General features: G+C 41.8%; 1 protein-coding gene across 1 annotated transcript in view; it reads right to left on the reverse strand.

Annotated features, from left to right (window-relative positions):
- Positions 1 to 25776, reverse strand: part of LOC109890300 (potassium voltage-gated channel subfamily KQT member 2-like) — a 74701-nt gene that overhangs the window by 22702 nt on the left and 26223 nt on the right. The window contains exons 2-8 of the mRNA XM_031825673.1: positions 14064 to 14154; positions 13561 to 13687; positions 12223 to 12398; positions 7919 to 8044; positions 6761 to 6871; positions 6439 to 6534; positions 5561 to 5655 (exon numbers count right to left, since the gene is read on the reverse strand). Of these exons, the coding sequence (XP_031681533.1) occupies positions 5561 to 5655; positions 6439 to 6534; positions 6761 to 6871; positions 7919 to 8044; positions 12223 to 12398; positions 13561 to 13687; positions 14064 to 14154 (822 nt within the window). The remainder of the gene's footprint in view (positions 1 to 5560; positions 5656 to 6438; positions 6535 to 6760; positions 6872 to 7918; positions 8045 to 12222; positions 12399 to 13560; positions 13688 to 14063; positions 14155 to 25776) is intronic.

Genomic DNA, 25776 nt, shown 5'->3' on the forward strand with positions numbered 1-25776 from the left:
AGGCTGGGAAGACTGAATCTGCAATAGGTAAGCAGCTTGGTTTGAAGAAATCAACTGTGGGAGCAATTATTAGGAAATGGAAGACATACAAGACGTGTTTCAGACATAAGGAAGTGGATGGCTGCAAACTTTCTACTATTAAACTCGGACAAAACAGAGATGCTTGTTCTAGGTCCCAAGAAACAAAGAGATCTTCTGTTGAATCTGACAATTAATCTTAATGGTTGTACAGTCGTCTCAAATAAAACTGTGAAGGACCTCGGCGTTACTCTGGACCCTGATCTCTCTTTTGAAGAACATATCAAGACTATTTCGAGGACAGCTTTTTTCCATCTACGTAACATTGCAAAAATCAGAAACTTTCTGTCCAAAAATGATGCAGAAAAATTAATCCATGCTTTTGTCACTTCTAGGTTAGACTACTGCAATGCTCTATTTTCCGGCTACCCGGATAAAGCACTAAATAAACTTCAGTTAGTGCTAAATACGGCTGCTAGAATCCTGACTAGAACCAAAAAATTTGATCATATTACTCCAGTGCTAGCCTCTCTACACTGGCTTCCTGTCAAAGCAAGGGCTGATTTCAAGGTTTTACTGCTAACCTACAAAGCATTACATGGGCTTGCTCCTGCCTATCTCTCTGATTTGGTCCTGCCGTACATACCTACACGTACGCTACGGTCACAAGACGCAGGCCTCCTAATTGTCCCTAGAATTTCTAAGCAAACAGCTGGAGGCAGGGCTTTCTCCTATAGAGCTCCATTTTTATGGAACGGTCTGCCTACCCATGTCAGAGACTCAAACTCGGTCTCAACCTTTAAGTCTTTACTGAAGACTCATCTCTTCAGTGGGTCATATGATTGAGTGTAGTCTGGCCCAGGAGTGGGAAGGTGAACGGAAAGGCTCTGGAGCAACGAACCGCCCTTGCTGTCTCTGCCTGGCCGGTTCCCCTCTTTCCACTGGGATTCTCTGCCTCTAACCCTATTACAGGGGCTGAGTCACTGGCTTGCTGGGGCTCTCTCATGCCGTCCCTGGGGGGGGTGCGTCACCTGAGTGGGTTGATTCACTGTTGTGGTCATCCTGTCTGGGTTGGCGCCCCCCCCCCCCTTGGGTTGTGCCGTGGCGGAGATCTTTGTGGGCTATACTCAGCCTTGTCTCAGGATGGTAAGTTGGTGGTTGAAGATATCCCTCTAGTGGTGTGGGGGCTGTGCTTTGGCAAAGTGGGTGGGGTTATATCCTTCCTGTTTGGCCCTGTCCGGGGGTGTCCTCGGATGGGGCCACAGTGTCTCCTGACCCCTCCTGTCTCAGCCTCCAGTATTTATGCTGCAGTAGTTTATGTGTCGGGGGGCTGGGGTCAGTTTGTTATATCTGGAGTACTTCTCCTGTCCTATTCGGTGTCCTGTGTGAATCTAAGTGTGTGTTCTCTAATTCTCTCCTTCTCTCTTTCTTTCTCTCTCTTGGAGGACCTGAGCCCTAGGACCATGCCCCAGGACTACCTGACATGATGACTCCTTGCTGTCCCCAGTCCACCTGGCCATGCTGCTGTTCCAGTTTCAACTGACCTGAGCCCTAGGACCATGCCCCAGGACTACCTGACATGATGACTCCTTGCTGTCCCCAGTCTACCTGGCCATGCTGCTGCTCCAGTTTCAACTTCCACCTGACTGTGCTGCTGCTCTAGTTTCAACTGTTCTGCCTTATTATTATTCGACCATGCTGGTCATTTATGAACATTGAACATCTTGACCATGTTCTGTTATAATCTCCACCCGGCACAGCCAGAAGAGGACTGGCCACCCCACATAGCCTGGTTCCTCTCTAGGTTTCTTCCTAGGTATTGGCCTTTCTAGGGAGTTTTTCCTAGCCACCGTGCTTCTCCACCTGCATTGCTTGCTGTTTGGGGTTTTAGGCCGGGTTTCTGTACAGCACTTTGAGATATCAGCTGATGTACGAAGGGCTATATAAATAAATTTGATTTGATTTGATTTGATTTGATTTGACAAGACCACTGATAATCTCCCTCGATCTGGGGCTCCACGCAAGATCTCACCCCGTGGGGTCAAAATGATCACAAGAACGGTGAGCAAAAATCCCAGAACCACACGGGGGGACCTAGTGAATGACCTGCAGAGAGCTGGGACCAAAGTAACAAAGCCTACCATCAGTAACACACTACGCCGCCAGGGACTCAAATCCTGCAGTGCCAGACATGTCCCCCTGCTTAAGCCAGTACATGTCCAGGCCCGTCTGAAGTTTGTTAGAGGGCATTTGGATGATCCAAAAGAAGATTGGGAGAATGTCATATGATAAGATGAAACCAAAATATAACTTTTTGGTAAAAGCTCAACTCGTCGTGTTTGGAGGACAAAGAATGCTGAGTTGCATCCAAAGAACACCATACCTACTGTGAAGCATGGGGGTGGAAACATCATGCTTTTGGGCTGTTTTTCTGCAAAGAGACCAGGACGACTGATCCGTGTAAAGGAAAGAATGAATTGGGCCATGTATCGTGAGATTTTGAATGAAAACCTCCTTCCATCAGCAAGGGCATTGAAGATGAAACGTGGCTGGGTCTTTCAGCATGACAATGATCCCAAACACACCGCCCGGGCAACGAAGGAGTGGCTTCGTAAGAAGCATTTCAAGGTCCTGGAGTGGCCTAGCCAGTCTCCAGATCTCAACCCCATAGAAAATATTTGGAGGGAGTTGAAAGTCTGTGTTGCCCAGCAACAGCCCCAAAACATCTGCATGGAGGAATGGGCCAAAATACCAGCAACAGTGTGTGAAAACCTTGTGAAGACTTACAGAAAACATTTGACCTCTGTCATTGCCAACAAACGGTATATAACAAAGTATTGAGATAAAATGTTGTTATTGACCAAATACTTATTTTCCACCATAATTTGCAAATAAATTCATAAAAAATCCTACAATGTGATTTTCTGGATTTTTTTTCTCATTTTGTCTGTTATAGTTGAAGTGTACCTATGATGAAAATTACAGGCCTCATCTTTTTAAGTGGGAGAACTTGCACAATTGGTGGCTGACTAAATACTTTTTTGCCCCACTGTATATATTTCACCTTTATTTAACCAGGTAGGCCAGTTGAGAACAAGTTCTCATTTATAACTGCGACCAGGCCAAGATAAAGCAAAGCAGTGTGACACAAACAACACAGAGTTACACATGGGATAAACAAACGTACAATCAATAACACACAGAATATATATACAGTGTGTGCAAATGGAGTAAGATAAGGAAGGTAAAGCAATAAATAGGCCATAGTGGTGAAATAATTATAATTGAGCAATTAAACACTGGAGTGATTGATGTACAGAAGATGAATGTGCAAGTAGAGATACTGGGGTGCAAAGGAGCTAAAATAAATAACAATATGGGGATGAGGTAGATGAGTGGGCTATTTACAGATGGGCTGTGTACAGGTGCAATGATCGATAAGCTGCTCTGACAGCTGATGCTTAAAGTTAGTGAGGGAGATATAAGACTCCAGCTTCAGAGATTATTGAAGTTTGTTCCAGTCATTGGCAGAAGAGAACTGAAAGGAAAGGCAGCCAAAAGAGCACTTGGCTTTGGGGGTGACCAGTGAAATATACCTGTGCAGCGCGTGCTACGGGTGGGTGCTGGTATGGTGACCAGTGAGCTGAGATAAGGCGAGGCTTTACCTAGCAAAGACTTATAGATGACCTGGAGCCAGTGGGTTTGGCGACGAATATGAAGCGAGGGCTAGCCAACGAGAGCATACAGGTCGCAGTGGTGGGTAGTAGAGGGGTTTCAAAGGAGCATAGGGGAATTAAAGTGTGTGTGTGTCACAGTCACCTGGGGCCTCATGAATTAAAAAATATTAGGCTACATTTTATCCATCTCTCATTCAATAGCCAACCATCTTACCATTTATCCATCTCTCATTCAATAGCCACGCATGCTACCATTTATCCATCTCTCATTCAATATCCAACCATGCTACCATTTATCCATCTCTCATTCAATAGCCAACCATGCTACCATTTATCCATCTCTCATTCAATAGCCAACCATGCTACCATTTATCCATCTCTCATTCAATAGCCAACCATGCTACCATTTATCCATCTCTCATTCAATAGCCAACCATGCTACCATTTATCCATCTCTCATTCAATAGCCAACCATGCTTGAAAGTAAATAGACCGGTAGCCTTGATAGTCTGTGACAGTCTGGAGAGGCTACAGTATTGCTGTGCGATTGAAGCGAGACATCATGGCCTAACTTATTTCATCTCAGAGCCTATACCAAGGCATGAGATAGAAACATAATCATCTATTGATAAATTAAATATTGATCAACAATTTCACTTTTGCATAGAAGTGTGGGCTATAGCATTTACTTTTAAATTGTTTGAAAGGACAATCAATCTTTCTGAATGCGCAGGTAGTGTTTGTCACTCGCTAGGCGGCATGCATTTTTTAATTGAAAAAGGCACTGTAACATTCTCTTAAACCTCTACAGAATTGTGATCAAATTTACCAACATCTCCAAATCATACAGCAAATGATAGCGTTTTTGTTTCCATCAAATGTGAATGGAAGATATTTTCCAGGTGGGTTTGTAGCAAGTGGGTTTGTAGCAGGTGGGTTTGTAGCCAAAATTATAGTATGTATTTATCAATGAAAACATGCGTAGGTGTTGTGTGCGACAGTTTGACAAATGCCAATCATTTGTGGCACACGCAAATCCTAGAATCTCCATGTATGCAGAGAATTTAGTAAGAAATGTACACCTGTAGAATTTGTACCAAGGTGCATTGAAGCTGTTCGTGGCCCAACGGTGTATTAACACTATTCATGTTGGCGTTTCCTTTATTTTGGCAGTTAGATCCTGATTGGACATCTTCATTAACCTTCAGATTGTTATTACTATAACTAAACATCTATTGGCTTGGACCAATAGCAATCCATCAGGCCCGTAGCCTCTACATAGATCCTGATTGGACATCTTCATTAACCTTCAGATTGTTATTACTATAACTAAACATCTATTGGCTTGGACCAATAACAATCTATCAGGCCCGTAGCCTCTACATAGATCCTGATTGGACATCTTCATTAACCTTCAGATTGTTATTACTATAACTAAACATCTCTTGGCTTGGACCAATAACAATCCATCAGGCCCGTAGCCTCTACATAGATCCTGATTGGACATCTTCATTAACCTTCAGATTGTTATTACTATAACTAAACATCTCTTGGCTTGGACCAATAACAATCCATCAGGCCCGTAGCCTCTACATAGATCCTGATTGGACATCGTCATTAACCTTCAGATTGTTATTACTATAACTAAAAATCTATTGGCTTGGACCAATAACAATCCATCAGGCCCGTAGCCTCTACATAGATACTGATTGGACATCATCATTAACCTTCAGATTGAGGGGAAAGGAATGTCAGAGTGGTGGATCGATGGAGGCAGCGATGGCTGGATCCATCTCAGCTGACACCGGAGAGGAGCAGACGGGGACAATTTAAATCTAGGCGCTAATTTACTATATAATCAATACCTGTACATCGGTGAGGATACGGTGCGTTCGTAATAATCCCACGTCGACTCCAGGTCTGGCCGGGTGAGATTAGTGGCATAGAAGCGCCACCCGGCCTAAATAGAAGAGAGAGATAGATTAACTAAAGGAGAGAGCAGGATGAATAATACATGGTGAGAGAAAGAAATAGAGAGAGAAGTGCATGGTTTTGCATGAATATAGCGTTTCCTTTATGTTTTCATACAAATCATTGCGTGTACACTATATGTAGGTATGAACAGCAAGCAGGGAATTACTAAGTGAGCCCTATTACTCATGTCTTGGCAGAGGCAACTCACACTCCGATATCTATCACTGTGTGTGTACTGTCTAAGCTGTCTTTCTCTGGCCTGTGTGTGGGTGCTTTCACATCATTGCCTGATTGGGCGACTGGAGTGTTTGGCGTTTTCACATCATTGTCTGATTGGGCTACTGGAGTGTTTGGCGTTTTCACATCATTGTCTGATTGGGCGACTGGAGTGTTTTGGGACCAGGGAAACCAAAATGAATTCTAGTAGTTGACTGAGAAGTGGGTTCAGGATCCAGAACTAGAGTACCAGGTATTGTGACATGGAAAGTTTTGCCTCATATAAACACGCTAGAATGGTGGCGTCATGTAGAATGTTTGTCTTGGAAAGAGTACCCTGAAACTGTTCATTTACATTCTTGTGGAAGCAAAGATGGTCAATTGAACCCCACCAGGACACCAGGTGACTAGGATTCCATATCACCAGGATTCCATATCACCAGGATACCATATCGCCAGGATACCATATTGCCAGGATACCATATCACCTGGATTTGAGTGAAAACGCTCTAAATGTTGTTTTTTAGACTGGGTAAGCTCCTGGTTTATTTACCTGAATAAGTCCTGCCGCAGGATTCCGCCTCTTCTCAAAGTGTTTTTGTCGATGTTGCTCCTGGACCTTCAAGGCGAAGCCGGAGCCCAAGATACCCTTAGAGATACAGACAAGCTGTTAGTCACAACAACAAGCCTCTGGAAAACATGATCAATTCACAGTTACATGATGAACTCTTACTTCAGAGTAACGCTTGACTATCAAATTGCAAATGCTTCGTGGCACTCATTTTCTGAGTTTCTTCAGTAGCCCTCCATTTCCTTGCATGAAGTGCACATTAATAAGTTACTTCAGTCATTTCTTTGGATAAAAAACATCTTACTGCTGGAAGTGCAAAGAAAGATACTCCAATCAGGGTGAAGGTTGCGGCGAGAAGACGTCCGTTCCACGTTATGGGAAACTTGTCTCCGTACCCAATGGTAGTCAGGGTGATCTGAGAAGGCAATTGGCAGACATATTGAATTACACCTTTGTTATCAATATTCAGGGTGCTTTTTCCATCTCACACGAAGCTGTTACATGTAACAAGACAATCATTCTCCGAGGCTGTCATTCAGATGGTCTCTCATGAAGGGTGACATAAGAAGATACCACTTGTCATGCTAAGTCCCAAGGTTGAATTACATTCATCTCCTCTTTCTTTAGATTCTCAGTTAACACAAGTACTGGGTGTTGTATAACGACCTATAGAAAATATCCTATTAAGAAATGCTGGGTGTTGTATAACGACCTATAGAAAATATCCTATTAAGAAATGCTGGGTGTTGTATAAGTACCTATAGAAAATATCCTATTAAGAAATGCTGGGTGTTTTATAAGGACCTATAGAAATGATCCTATTAAGAAATGCTGGGTGTTTTATAAGGACCTATAGAAATTATCCTATTAAGAAATGCTGGGTGTTTTATAAGGACCTATAGAAATGATCCTATTAAGAAATGCTGGGTGTTTTATAAGGACCTATAGAAATTATCCTATTAAGAAATGCTGGGTGTTTTATAAGGACCTATAGAAAATATCCTATTAAGAAATGCTGGGTGTTTTGTGGTGACTGAAATGTTGCTGGCTATTCAAATCAAATCAAATCAAATCAAATCATGGGGACGTCCAAAAATTATGTTTAAACAAGTGCTGGGTGTTTTGTTGGGACCTGACAAACTTAGCCTATCAGCAACCGCTGAGTGTTTTGTGGGGACATACATTCTCCTATCAGCAACCGCTGAGTGTTTTGTGGGGACAGACATTCTCCTATCAGCAACCGCTGAGTGTTTTGTGGGGACAGACATTCTCCTATCAGCAACCGCTGAGTGTTTCATGGGGACATACATTCTCCTATCAGCAACCCGCTGAGTGTTTCATGGGGACATACATTCTCCTATCAGCAACCTGCTGAGTGTTTCATGGAGACAGACATTGTCCTATTAGCAACCACTGGGAAGGGTTTGGAAGAACAGGTGGAACCAGACTGAGAGTGACTTACCAGGCCCCACCACAGTGCGTCTGCGTAGGTCTCAAACTGGTCGTTGTCCTCTTTTTCTGCCAGGTAGACCAGGAAGGACGCCAGGATGAGGCAGAGGAAGCCGATGTACCACGCCGTGATCAGCTCCTGCAAAAAGTCAAAGATCAGAAAGAAATGAAAACAATACAGCTACTGCATATTCATTTCAAGATCAGAGTATCGAAGCAATATTACCTTTGAGAGGAAACTGGCTTTATTAAATGAATAGATGCTAGCATTTTGCATATTTATTTTATGACCAGAGTACAAATAAAAAAGTATTGCATTTATTTATGTTTTACCTTTATTTAACTAGGCAAGTAAGTTAAGAACAAATTCTTATTTTACAATGACGGCCTACCGAGGAACAGATTTTGACCTTGTCAGCTCGAGGATTCAATCCAGCAACCTTTCTGTTACTGGCTCAATGCTCTAACCACTAGGCTACCTGCCACCCCAAAATTGGGCTCTCTAATGGGCAGATGCAAAAAGTATGAAACTAGAGGTGAGTATGGTTACCAGTGTTAGGGAGTAGTGATCTACAAGTAATTCAACTAGTAATATAAATACATTTTGCAGTAGCTTGATGGAACTAAATTCAAATCTTGGTAGTGTTTTCAGTAGTTAATTACTTTACCATGAAGTGGTGTACTACTGCAACTACACTCTACTTTTTTTTGCAAAAATAAAACATGGTTAGGCAATAATTGCCTTTTTTTCAGCATTAGACCTTCCCAATTCTCACTTGAAACATATTTTTTTGTGTTTAATAGGTTAATGACACATTCTGTTAACATCTGACTCCAGATATGTTCTTTTCATTTGTAGTCTATGACATTTCTGATTTAGATATGATAATTCTTCACCAAGTAGTTTAGATGTAGTGAACTACTTTTTCAAAATAACTTTAGGTAACTCAACTATTACTGAACAAAAATATAAAACCAACATGTCAATGATTTTACAGAGTTACAGTTAATTTAAGGAAATCAGTCCATTTAAATAAATATATTAAGCCCTAATCTATTGATTTCACATGACTGGGCAGCGACACAGCCATGGATGGGCCTGGGAGGGCATAGTCCCACCTATTGTGGAGCCACTTTTTCTCCACAAAAGGGCTATATTACAAACAGAAATATTCCAGGTGGCTGGTCTCAGAGGATCCGACAGGTGAACAAGCTGAATGGGCTGGGCTGGGCTGGCATGGTTACACGTGGTCTGTGGTGAAGAAGCTAAATGTGAAGGTCCTGGGCTGGCGTGGTTACCCGTGGTCTGTGGTGAAGAAGCTGAATGTGAAGGTCCTGGGGTGGCGTGGTTACACGTGGTCTGTGGTGAAGAAACTGAATGTGAAGGTCCTGGCCAATTGGACATACTGCCAAATTCATAATATCTAACGTACAGTGCCTTCTGAAAGTATTCAGACCCTTTGACTTGTTCCACATTTTGTTAGGTTATAGACTTATGTTACAGCCTTATTCTAAAAAAGGATTAAATAGTTTTTTTTCCTTCATCAATCTACACACAATACCACATAATGACCAAGTGAAAACAGGTTTTTAGAAATGTTTGCTAATTTATAAAAAATTGAATCACCTTTGGCAGCGATTACAGCCTCGAGTCTTCTTGGGTATGACACTACAAGCTTGCCACACCTGTATTTGGGGAATTTCTCCCATTCTTCTCTGCAGATCCTCTCAAACTCTGTCAGGTTGGATGGTGAGCGTTGCTGCACAGCTATTTTCAGGTCTCAACAGAGATATTAGATCGGGTTGAAGTCTGGGCTCTGACTGGGCCACTCAAGGACATTCAGAGACTTGTCCCGAAGCCACGTTGTCTTGGCTGTGTGCTTAGGGTTGTTGCCCTGTTAGAAGGTGAACCTTCATCCCAATCCTGTGAGCTCTGGTGCAGGTTTTCATCAAGGATCTCTAAGTTCTTTGCTGGGTTCATCTTTGCCTCGATCATGACTAGTCTCCCAGTCTCTGCCGCTGAAGAACATCCACACAACATGATGCTGCCACCACCATGCTTCACTGTAGGGATGGTGCTATTTTTCTTCCAGACATGACGCTTGGCATCCCGGCCAAAGGGTTCAATCTTGGTTTCATCATAACAGTGAATCTTGTTTCTCATGGTCTGAGAGTCTTTTGGCAAACTCCAAGCGGGCTGTCATGTGCCTTTTACTGGGGAGTGGCTTCCGTCTGGTCACTCTACCATAAAGGTCTGAATGGTGGAGTGCTGCAGAGATAGTTGTCCTTCTGGGAGGTTCTACCATCTCACAGAGGAACTCTAGAGCTCTGTCAGAGTGACCATTGGGTTGTTGGTCACATCCCTGACCAAGGCCCTTCTCCCCCGATTTCTCAGTTTGGCCAGGCAGCCAGTTCTAGGAGGTCTTGGTGTTTCCAAACTTCTTCCATTCAAGAATGATGGAGGCCACTGTGTTCTTGGGGACCTTCAATGCTGCAGACATTTTTTGGCACCCTCCCCCAGATCTGTGTCTCGCCACAATCCTGTCTCGGAGCTCTTCGGATAATTCCTTCAACCTCATGGCTTGGTTTTTGCTCTGACATGCACTGTTAACTGTGGGACTCTATGTAGACAGGTGTGTGTCTTTCATGTCCAATCAACTGAATTTACCACAGGTGGACTCAATTCAAGATGTAGAAACATCAAAGATGATCAATAGAAACAGGATGCACCTGACCTCAATTTCGAGTCTCATACCAAAGGGTCTGAATACTTCTAAATAAGGTATTTCTGTTTTGAATTTTTTTCTACATTTGCTAAAATGTATACAAATCTGTTTTCACCTTGTCATTATCGAGTATTGTGTGTAGATTTGTATATATTTAATCCATTTTAGAAGAAGGCCGTAACATAACTAAATTTGGAAAAAGTCAAGGGGTCTGAATACTTTCCGGAGGCACCTTGTCAACAGAGCACCAGCACATTTTTACATTTACATTTGACATTTTAGTCATTTAGCAGACACTCTTATCCAGAGCAACTTACTATTACTAAGATTTAATTTTTAATTTTTAATTTAACTAGGCAAGTCAGTTAAGAACAAATTCTTATTTACAATGACGGCCTACCAAAAGGCAAAAGGCCTCCTGCGGGGACGGGGGCCTGGGATAAAAAAAAAAGATTAAAAAAAGACAATATAAATTTTGGACAAAAAGATGGTGGTTGTCCCACCTAGATATCTTATGATGAATGCACTGACTGCAAGTCAAATGTCCCTAAAGAAAGTCGCTTTCAGCAAAGTCAGTCAAGTGGAGTTAGAACCTCTTGCCTCAAAGAATTCTGTTCAATCAGAAAGTCTCTGTTAAATATCAACATCCAGGAGAAAAACCCTTCCTTTATCAGTGTTAATATATTGCAACACAAGGCTGCACATCTATCCAGCTGTTCCATCTCACATGCAGGCAGAAGACAGGTAACGGTGTGTACGAGCCAAATCCAATTAGAGTCCATAGTCCATGGCAGCTTTGGCCTCTGCACTGTCAGACTCAGGACCTGATCCATTTTGCCCTGACATACTTCTCTACCAGGAGATCTCATTAGACACTCCACCGCCCTCTGCTCTTCCTCTCCCCGGCTCTCTATGGGGACAGTGTTGCTATGCATCACTGGGAGACACTTAAGGAGCCACTCTGGGAACCACTGGGAGACACTCTTATTCCCCATTGAGAGTGCTCAATTTATCAGACCAAATGTGTGTTCCAAATGGAACCCTATTTCCTATATAGTGCACTACTTTTGACCAGAGCTCTATGAGCCCTGGTCAAAAGTAGTGCACTACATAGAGCATAGGGTGCTATTTGGGACGCAGTCCAAGCTTCGGGAGCCTTTGATAAATTGAAGGGTACATCTAGTTAGTTAAAGTGGGTACGAGATTGGTCACAGCATGCCCTTTGGAGAGCTTGATGATGAGTTGTTTTCTGTACTGTGGGTGTATTAGATCAATCTGAGAGCTGTAAATGTAATGTCCCCAGAAGTTGTTGTTCGGCAGATGGTTGTTGAAGTCACCTGTCAATCAATCTGGTTAGAGGGTGGGGACAGTGTTAATGTCATACAGCTGGTTGTGTGATCAATGAACTTAGATCGATACATTTGACATGTGGTATCAGTTGTCTTGACTTGTCTGTGGAAGCTCAAATCTAGATATTGGATTTATAGAAACATGCTGCAATGCGGGCAAGGAGCCAGATTGGGGTGGCGAGGTACAAGCATCAGATCAATCAATTACACACACACTCCATCCAGCCCTGGTCTTTGATTACCTTGCTGTGAGCGTAGACGACAGATCCCAGGAGTTTCCAGGTGCCTCCACGGCGGTCCATCCGGATCATGCGCAGGATCTGCAGGAACCTCAAACTCCGGATGGCTGACGTAGCAAAGACGTTCCCCTGGGTTCCCGCCGCCAGCACAGAGATGGACGCAATCAGCACCATGATGTCTGGGAAAGATGGACATTTATCCCAAATTTTCAAAATCATTCAAAAAGTATATATTTAATTCCACACGTTTATTTTATTTTTGTGCATGTACTGGATGTATATTTGTATGCGATATGTTTAAAAAATATATATATCACAGGACATAAAAAAATTATCAACCTTAAGAGTATATAAAACACATGGACAATAAATGGACAACAGAGTTGAATTCAGAATTCAGTTGTGAGGAAATCAAGGATCTCTATACAGTTCAATACACAACCTGACCCACATTTTTCCCTGAAAACATCACTTCTCTACAGTTTATTGTGGGGTTCCCCAACTGGGGAATTTGGTAGTAAGTTTGGTAATTACCAGAAAATATATGTCAATCTATCGTAACTTTGATAACTTATACTTGAGTAACAATGTTTTATTTATTTATATAAAGTATAAAAAATGCATATCTGTGTCCATGAGTTTCTAGTAGACAGAACATATGGTCTAATTAATGAAAAAGCATCTAATCAACAATGGTATTATTTTAAATTCAGTTAAATAAAGGAAAGTTTCCAGTAATATACCTTCCCTGACAATCCGCTCAAGAAAAAAGAAAAATCGTCCAGTGGCTGAATCTAGTTGATAATCCCTGATTTATTGGGTTCAAGTCACAGGAGGTTGGTGGCACCTTAATTGAGGAGACTGAGCTTGTGGTAATGGCTGGAGTGGAATCAGTGGAATGGTATCAAACACATGGTTTCCATGTGCTTGATTTCATTCCTTGAGCGCCGTTCCAGACATCATTATGAGCCGTCCTCCCCTCAGCAGTCTGAGTTCAAGTACTGTAGGTTGCTGATGGATAAAAGTTGTTAGAGGGGTGCTGCTAGCCATAGGTACTGTTGATGAAGCACCACCAACTACAGCCAACAGCCACCTCGATAATACATGGTGGCCATTTTGTGCCTGCACAATCACTACAAATCTGTTTGGGGGCGGAGGGGAAGGAAGAAGTATGGGTATATTTGGCCTAAATTGAGCAGAAGATAAAACAGTCCATGGAACGAATGACCAAATGCAGGCCACTTAGGTGACTGCTGCCGGACAGTTTTATCTCACTGATGACAGAGACCAGGCACACAGTGACACAGAAAAGACCACAGGGGCAGTTGCGGTCGAACTCACCGATCACGCAGAAGGGCTTGCGGGCGAATTTCAGACGACCCCTCCATCCTCTGTATCTGCAGCAGCATCCGGCGGCCCATATCCTCACTATGTACTCCACGCCGAACACCACGATGGTGACTATTTCCTGTTAAGGGAGAAAGGCTTCCTGTTACATCACAGCGTTGCCAGAGGCATTCATAACGCACATAATTCTGATATTATCATAATAGTTTTGCAAAGATAATATGGTTACCCCAAAACTAAGGAAATTAGAAGAAAATGATTCATATAGTATGTGTATATAGTCAGAACTGAGAGAGACATTTAGCAACTACTTTCTTACAGTATGAATTGGTTATATTATGAACAGCCAGCACATGCCATGTTTCTCCAGACTTAAAGCGTTATTCCACCACTTTTCAACCTCATATTCATTATCTCCAGCACAAAACCATTGTCTACATATGTGCAAATGGCATGCTACTGATACGCGTCATGTAAGTGTGAACCAATGTGCCTACCAGTATATACAAGGCATCTTCAGAACTCTTCTCATACTCCTTAATGGTGGAAAACACAGAGAGGACCAGACAGGAGAAGACCAGCACAAAACTGTGGATAACAAGATAAGAGATAACATGTTCAATTACAAACAGTTTCCTTCTCCACCGATAATCACTATAAGTACCCCCATACACAGCAGACAATCGATCTGCAAGTAATTCCAATTTCACACACAGAGGTCTGCTGGGGTCTCAGTGGCTCCTTCACAAATTAAATTGATTAATCTGGAATTGCTGAGGTCCACTGACAGTATCCCTCCCAAGCCATTAAGAGACATATGAGATTTTGCAGGCCATGCAGGAAATTAGTCTGACTGTAGCTGCTTAGGAACCCAAGAGGGTTTCAGTCCAATATACTGTATCAGAGCTGGGGAGAAGGGGAAAAATAAACTTATTAACAGATCTGTCTGATTTTTCACTCTTTGGTCAAATCAAATTTTATTGGTCACATACAGTACACATGGTTAGCAGATGTTAATGCGAGTGTAGCGAAATGCTTGGTTACACAGGTTGAAATGGTGCGTATTAGGCTTGACGTTATAGTAGACAGCGATGTTATAGTAGGCAGAGATGTTACAGTAGGCAGATATGTTATAGTAGACAGAGATGTTACAGTAGGCAGACATGTTATAGTAGACAGAGATGTTACAGTAGGCAGAGATGTTACAGTAGGCAGATATGTTATAGTAGACAGAGCTGTTACAGTAGACAGAGATGTTACAGTAGGCAGATATGTTATAGTAGACAGAGATGTTATAGTAGGCAGAGATGTTACAGTAGGCAGATATGTTATAGTAGACAGAGCTGTTACAGTAGACAGAGATGTTACAGTAGGCAGATATGTTATAGTAGACAGAGCTGTTACAGTAGACAGAGATGTTACAGTAGGCAGATATGTTATAGTAGACAGAGCTGTTACAGTAGACAGAGCTGTTACAGTAGACAGAGATGTTACAGTAGGCAGATATGTTATAGTAGACAGAGATGTTACAGTAGGCAGATATGTTATAGTAGACAGAGCTGTTACAGTAGACAGAGATGTTACAGTAGGCAGATATGTTATAGTAGACAGAGATGTTATAGTAGACAGAGATGTTACAGTAGACAGAGATGTTATAGTAGACAGAGATGTTATAGTAGACAGAGATGTTACAGTAGGCAGATATGTTATAGTAGACAGAGCTGTTACAGTAGACAGAGATGTTACAGTAGACAGATATGTTATAGTAGACAGAGATGTTACAGTAGACAGAGATGTTACAGTAGACAGAGATGTTATAGTAGACAGAGATGTTATAGTAGACAGAGCTGTTACAGTAGACAGCGATGTTATAGTAGACAGAGATGTTATAGTAGACAGAGATGTTATAGTAGACAGAGATGTTACAGTAGACAGAGATGTTACAGGAAACAGAGATTTTACAGTAGACAGAGATTTTACAGTAGACAGAGATTTTACAGTAGACAGAGCTGTTACAGTAGGCAGATATGTTATAGTAGACAGAGATGTTATAGTAGACAGAGCTGTTACAGTAGACAGAGATGTTACAGTAGACAGAGATGTTATAGTAGACAGAGATGTTACAGTAGACATATATGTTATAGTAGACAGAGATGTTACAGTAGGCAGATATGTTATAGTAGACAGAGATGTTATAGTAGACAGCGATGTTACAGTAGACAAAGATGTTACAGTAGACAGAGATGTTACAGTAGACAGAGATGTTATAGTCGACAGAGATGTTATAGTAGACAGAGATGTTATAGTAGACAGAGATGTTATAGTAGACAGATATGTTATAGTAGACAGAGATGTTATAGTAGACAGAGATGTTATAGTAGACAGATATGTTATAGTAGACAGAGATGTTATAGTAGACAGATATGTTATAGTAGACAGAGATGTTATAGTAGACAGAGATGTTATAGTAGACAGATATGTTATAGTAGACAGAGATGTTATAGTAGACAGAGATGTTATAGTAGACAGATATGTTATAGTAGACAGATAGATATATTACATTAGACAGATGTTGTAGGAGACAGAAGTGTTATAGTAGACAGATATGTTATAGTAGACAGATATGTTATAGTAGACAGAGAAGTTATAGTAGACAGATATGTTATAGTAGACAGATATGTTATAGTAGACAGAGATGTTATAGTAGACAGATATGTTATAGTAGACAGATATGTTATAGTAGACAGATGTTATAGTAGACAGCTATGTTATAGTAGACAGATATGTTATAGTAGACAGATAGATATATTACATTAGACAGATGTTGTAGGAGACAGAAGTGTTATAGTAGACAGAGATGTTATAGTAGATAGATATGTTATAGTAGACAGAGAGTTTATAGTAGACAGATGTTATAGTAGACAGATGTTATAGTAGACAGAGATGTTATAGTAGCCAGATGTTATAGTAGACAGATGTTATAGTAGACAGAGATGTTATAGTAGACAGAGATGTTATAGTAGACAGATATGTTATAGCAGACAGATAGATATATTACATTAGACAGATGTTGTAGGAGACAGAAGTGTTATAGTAGACAGATATGTTATAGTAGACAGAGATGTTATAGTAGCCAGATGTTATAGTAGACAGAGATGTTATTTATAGTAGACAGAGATGTTATAGTAGACAGATATGTTATAGTAGACAGAGATGTTATAGTAGACAGATGTTATAGTAGACAGATATGTTATAGTAGACAGAGATGTTATAGTAGACAGATATGTTATAGTAGACAGAGAAGTTATAGTAGACAGATATGTTATAGTAGACAGAGATGTTATAGTGGACAGATGTTATAGTAGACAGATATGTTATAGTAGACAGAGATGTTATAGTAGACAGATATGTTATAGTAGACAGATAGATATATTACATTAGACAGATGTTGTAGGAGACAGAAGTGTTATAGTAGACAGAGATGTTATAGTAGACAGATATGTTATAGTAGACAGAGATGTTATAGTAGACAGATGTTATAGTAGACAGATATGTTATAGTAGACAGATATGTTATAGTAGACAGATATGTTATAGTAGACAGATAGATATATTACATTAGACAGATGTTGTAGGAGACCCGAAGTGTTATAGTAGACAGAGATGTTATAGTAGACAGAGATGTTATAGTAGACAGATGTTATAGTAGACAGATATGTTATAGTAGACAGATATGTTATAGTAGACAGATGTTATAGTAGACAGAGATGTTATAGTAGACAGAGATGTTATAGTAGACAGAGATGTTATAGTAGACAGATATGTTATAGTAGACAGAGATGTTATAGTAGACATATGTTATAGTAGACAGATATGTTATAGTAGACAGAGATGTTATAGTAGACAGAGATGTTATAGTAGGCAGATACAGTGCCTTGCGAAAGTATTCGGCCCCCTTGAACTTTGCGACCTTTTGCCACATTTCAGGCTTCAAACATAAAGATAAAACTGTATTATTTTGTGAAGAATCAACAACAAGTGGGACACAATCATGAAGTGGAACGACATTTATTGGATATTTCAAACTTTTTTAACAAATCAAAAACTGAAAAATTGGGCGTGCAAAATTATTCAGCCCCCTTAAGTTAATACTTTGTAGTGCCACCTTTTGCTGCGATTACAGCTGTAAGTCGCTTGGGGTATGTCTCTATCAGTTTTGCACATCGAGAGACTGAAATTTTTTCCCATTCCTCCTTGCAAAACAGCTCGAGCTCAGTGAGGTTGGATGTAGAGCATTTGTGAACAGCAGTTTTCAGTTCTTTCCACAGATTCTCGATTGGATTCAGGTCTGGACTTTGACTTGGCCATTCTAACACCTGGATATGTTTATTTTTGAACCATTCCATTGTAGATTTTGCTTTATGTTTTGGATCATTGTCTTGTTGGAAGACAAATCTCCGTCCCAGTCTCAGGTCTTTTGCAGACTCCATCAGGTTTTCTTCCAGAATGGTCCTGTATTTGGCTCCATCCATCTTCCCATCAATTTTAACCATCTTCCCTGTCCCTGCTGAAGAAAAGCAGGCCCAAACCATGATGCTGCCACCACCATGTTTGACAGTGGGGATGGTGTGTTCTAGGTGATGAGCTGTGTTGCTTTTACGCCAAACATAACGTTTTGCATTGTTGCCAAAAAGTTCAATTTTGGTTTCATCTGACCAGAGCACCTTCTTCCACATGTTTGGTGTGTCTCCCAGGCGGCTTGTGGCAAACTTTAAACGACACTTTTTATGGATTTCTTTAAGAAATGGCTTTCTTCTTGCCACTCTTCCATAAAGGCCAGATTTGTGCAATATACGACTGATTGTTGTCCTATGGACAGAGTCTCCCACCTCAGCTGTAGATCTCTGCAGTTCATCCAGAGTGATCATGGGCCTCTTGGCTGCATCTCTGATCAGTCTTCTCCTTGTATGAGCTGAAAGTTTAGAGGGACGGCCAGGTCTTGGTAGATTTGCAGTGGTCTGATACTCCTTCCATTTCAATATTATCGCTTGCACAGTGCTCCTTGGGATGTTTAAAGCTTGGGAAATCTTTTTGTATCCAAATCCGGCTTTAAACTTCTTCACAACAGTATCTCGGACCTGCCTGGTGTGTTCCTTGTTCTTCATGATGCTCTCTGCGCTTTTAACGGACCTCTGAGACTATCACAGTGCAGGTGCATTTATACGGAGACTTGATTACACACAGGTGGATTGTATTTATCATCATTAGTCATTTAGGTCAACATTAGATCATTCAGAGATCCTCACTGAACTTCTGGAGAGAGTTTGCTGCACTGAAAATAAAGGGGCTGAATAATTTTGCACACCCAATTTTTCAGTTTTTGATTTGTTAAATAAGTTTGAAATATCCAATAAATGTCGTTCCACTTCATGATTGTGTCCCACTTGTTGTTGATTCTTCACAAAAAAATACAGTTTTATATCTTTATGTTTGAAGCCTGAAATGTGGCAAAAGGTCGCAAAGTTCAAGGGGGCCGAATACTTTCGTAGTAGGCAGATATGTTATAGTAGACAGATGTTATAGTAGACAGATATGTTATAGTAGACAGATATGTTATAGTAGACAGATATGTTATAGTAGACAGATAGATATATTACATTAGACAGATGTTGTAGGAGACAGAAGTGTTATAGCAGACAGAGATGTTATAGTAGACAGATGTTGTAGGAGACAGAAGTGTTATAGCAGACAGAGATGTTATAGTAGACAGATGTAGGAGATAGAAGTGTTATAGCAGACAGAGATGTTATAGTAGACAGATGTTGTAGGAGACAGAAGTGTTATAGCAGACAGATATGCTATAGTAGACAGAAGTGTTATAGCAGACAGAGATGTTATAGTAGACAGATGTTGTAGGAGACAGAAGTGTTATATCAGACAGAGGTGCGAAGGTTGGAGTTGCGGCGAGGGGGAGATGAGGAAATTCTAGAACAGGAAGTGAGATAACAGGAAAAGGCGAAAGAAAATGAGAAAAAATGTATTGAAGACAGTATTGCTATTCCCAGAGTACTACACCACAGCATTGTGGTGTCTCCCTAAGGAAAGAGGTATAGTGACTTCAAATCAAATCACATTTTATTGGTCACATACACATGTTTAGCAGATGTTATTGCGGGTGTAGCAAAATGCTTGCATTTCTAGCTCCAACAGTGCAGTAATATCTAACAATTTCACAACAATACACACAATAGACACAAATTAAAAGAATGGAATTAAGAATATATAAATATTTGATGTCAGAGCGGCATAGACTAAAATACAGTAGAATAGAATAGAATACAGTATATACTGTACATTGAGATAAGTAATGAGATGATGACTAATGCAAAATATGTAAACATTATTAAAGCGACTAGTGTTCCATTATTAAAGTGGCCAGTGATTTCAAGTATAGGTATATCGAGCAGCAGTCTCTAAGGTGCTAGTGATGGCTATTTAACAGTCTGATGGCCTTGAGATAGACTGAAAAACAGCTTCTCTCAGTCCCAGCTTTGATGCCCCTTTACTGACCTCGCCTTCTGGATGATAGTGGAGTGAACAGGCAGTGGATCGGGTGGTTGTTGTCCTTCAGGATCTTTTTGGCCTTCCTGTGACATCGGGTGCTGTAGGTGTCTTGTAAGGCAGGTAGTTTTCCCCCAGTGATGTGTTGGGCAGACCGCACCACCCTCTGAAGAGCCCTGCGGTTGCGGGCGGTACAGTTGTCATACTAGGCAGTGATACAGCCCGACAGGATGCTCTCAATTGTGCATCTGGAAAGGTTTGTGAGTGTTTTAGGTGTCAAGCCACATTTATTCAGCCTCCTGAGGTTGTTGCGCTGTTGCGCCTTCTTCACCACACTGTCGGTGTGGGTGGACCATTTCAGTTTGTCAGTGATGTGTACGCTGAAGAAGTCCACTGTTGTCCCGTGGATGTGGATAGGGGGTTGCTCCCTCTGCGGTTTTCTGAACTCAATGAGACTTTGTGGTTAAACAAAGGTTCAGTAAAATAAAAAAAGATACTTAAAGTGATACTTCACAAAATCAAAGTTTGTCAGATGTTTTCAAACCTCAAAATTTGAAAAATGTCAAGACGCCTCCGTGCTCAGACCATCTGTTGTGTAGATCCAAGTAAATCCCAAATTAATGGCAAAGATATGCAGCAACTAATTTAAGCATTTTAAATTGACTATCCAATTAATGGCGTGAAACTGTGAACAGATGGTGCGGGATGTGGACTCATCTCAATATTAAACAGCAGTTTGCTGTTTCTCGTCTAAGAATGTCTCACGGCTTGATTTTGACTGACAGTCTAGGGACTTATTTAAAGTGATAGTCTAAACATAAACGTTTCTCACTTTGAATATACCACATGCTCATTAAACCAAAATGGATCCAAAACCGAGGCCACCAACACATGTTCCTTGACTGCATTCGCACTGCAGTCGGAATGATAGTGATATGCGGTTGTTTTATCCTCTTACCAGTTTCGGTCAATGAACTGATTGTAAGTGGCCATGGAAGAGAGCATCCGCAAAATGACTCCATTACCGGTCAAAAGTTTTAGAACCCCTACTCATTCAAGTTTTTAAAAACTATTTTCTACATTGTAGAACAATAGTAAAGACATAACAACTATGAAATAACACATGTGGAATCATGTAGTAACCAAAAGTGTTAAACAAATCAAAATATATTTAATATTTGAGATTCTTCAAATAGCCACCCTTTGCCTTGATGACAGCTTTGCACACTCTTGGCATTCTCTCAACCAGCTTCACCTGGAATGCTTTTCCAACCGTCTTGAAGGAGTTCCGACATATGCTGAGCACCTTTTGCCAGCTTTTCCTTCACTCTGCAGTCCAACTCATCCCAAACCATCTCAATTGGGTTGATGTCGGGGATTGCGGAAGCCAGGTCATCTGATGCAGCACTCCATCACTCCCCTTCTTGGTAAAATAGCTCTTACACAGCCTGGAGGTGTGTTGGGTCATTGTCCTGTTGAAAAACAAATGATAGTCCCACTAAGCCCAAACCAGATGGGATGGGGTATCACTGTGGAATGCTGTGGTAGCCATGCTGGTTAAGTGTGCCTTGAATTCTAAATAAATCACAGACAGTGTCACCAGCAAAGCACCCCAATACGATCACTCCTCCTCCATGCTTCACGGTGGGAACCACACATGCGGAGATCTGTTCACCCACACCGCATCTCACAAAGACACAGAGGTTGGAATCAAAAATCTCCAATTTGGACTCCAGACCAAAGGACACATTTCCATCGGTCTAATGTCCATTGCTTGTGTTTCTTGGCCCAAGCAAGTCTCTTCTTATTATTGGTGTTCTTTAGTAGTGGTTTCTTTGCAGCAATTCGACCATGAAGACCTGATTCACACAGTCACCTATGAACAGTTGATGTTGAGATTTGTCTGTTACTTGAACTCTTTTTTGACCTGCAATTTCTGAGGCTGGTAACTTGAATGAACTTATCCTCTGCAGCAGAGGTAACTCTGGGTCTTCCATTCCTGTGGCAGTCCTTATGAGAGCCTATTTTATCATAGCAGTTGATGGTTTTTGCGACTGCACTTAAAGAAACGTTCAAAGTTCTTGAAATGTTTCATATTGACTGACCTTCATGTCTTAAAGTAATGATGGACTGTTGTTTCTCTTTGCTTATTTGAGATGTTCTTTCCATAATATGGACTTGGTCTTTTACCAAATAGGGCTATCTTCTGTATACCACCCCTACCTTGTCACAACACAACTGATTGGCTCAAACGCATTAAGAATGAAAGAAATTCCACAAATTAACTTTTAAGAAGGCACACCAGTTAATTGAAATGCATTCCAGGTGACTACCTCATGAAGCTGGTTGAGAGAATGCCAAGAGTGTACAAAGTTGTTATCAAGGCAGAGGGTGGCTTTTGGCTTTGGCTATGCCAAATCAAAATATATTTTGATTTATTTAACACTTCTTTGGTTATTACATGATTCCATATGTGTTGTTTCATAGTTTTGATGTCTTCACTGTTATTCTACAATGTAGAAAATAGTCAAAATAAAGAAAAACCCTTGAATGAGTAGGTGCTCTAAAACTTTTGACCGGTAGTGTACACGTAAAATGTTGTATCGTTTCAAGGACAACTGAGGGAGACATCTGCTGTCTATTATGGCTGACGATGCTTCCCCTGGCACACCAATGTGTGATGCATAAAATTTCCAACATGGGAAAATGGGTAGCGCCTCGTCACCAGGACAGCGGCTGAGTCACAAATGGCGCACTATTTCCCTTTAAAGTACATTGTTCACACTGTGGGCCTCGGTCAAACGTAGTGAACTATGTAGGGAATAGGGTGCCATTTGTGGATGTAGACAGATAGCACAACCAGTGCTCTAGCACAGAGTCGCTGCAGACTCATTAGACCCCTTCATCTACGTGGAAACAGTTGTCTAGTACGTAGATGAAACATCCCACGTCAGTGCGCTTCCAGCCATTTGAAGATATAAACTGATGAATCATTGGATGAACAGTTCTGTATCGGGGATGAGAAAAGAGAGAGAGAAAAAAGTTTGTCCTACTACTTAAAACCTAGGCTATAATCCTTTTAACCTTTTATAAGCATGTATGAATCTGTAAAATGTATTGTAATAGGTATTATTATATGGTATTATATTTCTGGATACCAACATTTAAACTTACTCAAAATTGATGTTTTTGCGTTTGGCTAATAAACTTGGTTCAATGGAACCTGCCTAATTATAAACAGATCTTGTTCTAATAACAGATAATGCAAGCATGGCTGCAGGGAGTTTCAACCATATTCCTCACACCAGTCCAATATTTAGTAAATCTATGAGGGAGAGTGTATGAGTGCACACTTCAGGACAGGGTACAGAATAGGAATATAGCCTAAAGCTCCATAGGCTGAGCTGGAGACATACAGGATGTAAACCAAACCATGCTCCGTTTCATGTCTGGGCCTACTCCTCTGTCTGGGCCTGCTCCTCTGTCTGGGCCTGCTCCTCTGTCTGGGCCTGCTCCTCTGTCTGGGCCTGCTCCTCTGTCTGGGCCTGCTCCTCTGTCTGGGCCTGCTCCTCTGTAGAGGATGAGCAGCAGGGTTGAAGGATTCCTTTTCCTTTTGTATCGCTTATCTCCCTCTTAAGGTATTAGTCTGGGTCCTAGAGAATGGTCGCTCTCCTCTCTCCATCGCGCTCTCGCTCAGATTTCACCAGGCTCTGGTCATTGATAAACCTATTCCTGGGGTCATTTTTGCAATAGAAGGCTGCTCTTCTTCCCTCACAGTGTCAGTGGGGTGGGCTACAGTAAGCCGTCACACCATCTTGCCTAGGGCTCAGACAGATGCTGCCAGACAGGCTGGAAGAAATACAGTCCACTCAGCAGCAGCAATAGCAGCACAGGGAGTACAGAGAGCCAGAGGACAAGTCTAGCCTGTCTCAGACCTGCAGCACAGCCTCTCTACCAGCGCCGTGGAGGATAAGGGGGGGGAGTGGCAAGAGAGGGAGAGAGAGAAAAAGGAGACGTAGAAAGACAGAGAAGGTGAAAATTAAAGAGATAAAGAGAGGGAATAAAAAGAGAAAACGACTGCACTCCACACAAGCCCCCACAGTGCTCCAGCAAGCAGCACGGGGGCAGTGGATCAAAAACCCTCAACGCACAAATAAAATAACAGATCGCCTGCAGTCACTTCTCACTTGGGTGTGTATGTGTTTGTCTGTCTGTGTATAGGCATGTTTGTTTTTAATTTCTCCAAGTGACACTGTCTGGAGTTAAGCAGCAATCAGCTAATGCAGCTACTATGTACTTTTATTTTGATTCATAACAACAACAAAAAATTTACCCCGTTTTCTCCCCAACTTCGAGGTATCCAATTGGTAGTTACAGTCTCGTCTCATCACTGCAACTCCCGTACGGATTCGGGAGAGGCGAAGGTCAAGAGCAGTGTGTCTTCAGAAACTCAACCCAGCTGAGCTGCACTGCTTCTTGACACAATGCCCACTTAACCCGGAAGCCAGCCGCACCAATGTGTCGGAGGAAACACCGTACAACTGGCGACTGTGTCAGTGTGCACTACGCCCGGCCCGCCCCAGGAGTCGCTAGTGCGCGATGGGACAAGACATCCCTGCCGGCCAAACCCTCCCCTAACCCGCACAACGCTGGGCCAATTGTACGCTGCCCCATGGGTCTCCAGGTCACGGCCGGCTGCGACAGAGCCTGGACTCGAATCCAGAATCTCTAGTGGCACAGCTGGCACTGCGACGCAGTGCCTTGGACCACCGCGCCACTTGGGAGGCAGCTACTATGTACTTTTAATGTAATCTCAACTGCAGTCCAGGTCTTTTGGTTCTGCTGAAACACAGTGATAACATTAAACTACATTCCCCTCAGCATACCCTGTACATCTCCGCAATGCAAATGAGTTCACGGAAAAGCGCTCTCCAGCAGGGAATACGAGGTTGAAGGTCAGCACTCTCATCTGGACCCAGTGACTTCGCTGAAACCTCCGATTGGATTTGAGGAGACCGAGCTAAATGGTGCCACCGCCACCAACCTTTCTGTCCGAAGTGTTTTTGTACATGTCGAACACAGCCCAGTTAAAAATGGAGGCCCGCTTTGAACTCAGAGAGAGTTGCTCGCTGGAATGATCGGTCAGTTTTCGGCATGTGAGGTTGGAGTAGCATAAGCCTGAAGGAGCAAATTGAGAATATGATAGTGAACCATGCATTCTGATGGTCAATGACGAACATGGGAAGGATTCATGAAGAATGACAGTTAAAAACCACTCTACTTAGAATCGAAAGCTACTTGTACGATAGGATTGTTTTAGAAAGTGAAGTAGTATCAAGATGGGTTTGGTATACGGCACGGGAGGCTGGTGAGGGGAGGACAGGTCATAATGGCTGGAATGGTGTGAATGGAAATATATCAAACACATGGAAACCATGTGTTTAATACCAATCCATTCATTCTGTTCCAGCCATTACTGTGAGCCAGCTCGTCCTTCCCAATTAAGGTGCCACCAGCCACCTGTGCTATACAGGTATGTAAGTTGTAACATGGGTTGATGCTGTCTGGCAGTCCCTAAGCTATGACCTTGATGAGGTGCTGCATATTTCAGGTGTGTGTGTGTACAGTATATGTGTTTGCTCTCTCCTTG

Source organism: Oncorhynchus kisutch, linkage group LG5 (genome assembly GCF_002021735.2).
Source record: "Oncorhynchus kisutch isolate 150728-3 linkage group LG5, Okis_V2, whole genome shotgun sequence".
Lineage (NCBI taxonomy): Eukaryota > Metazoa > Chordata > Actinopteri > Salmoniformes > Salmonidae > Oncorhynchus > Oncorhynchus kisutch.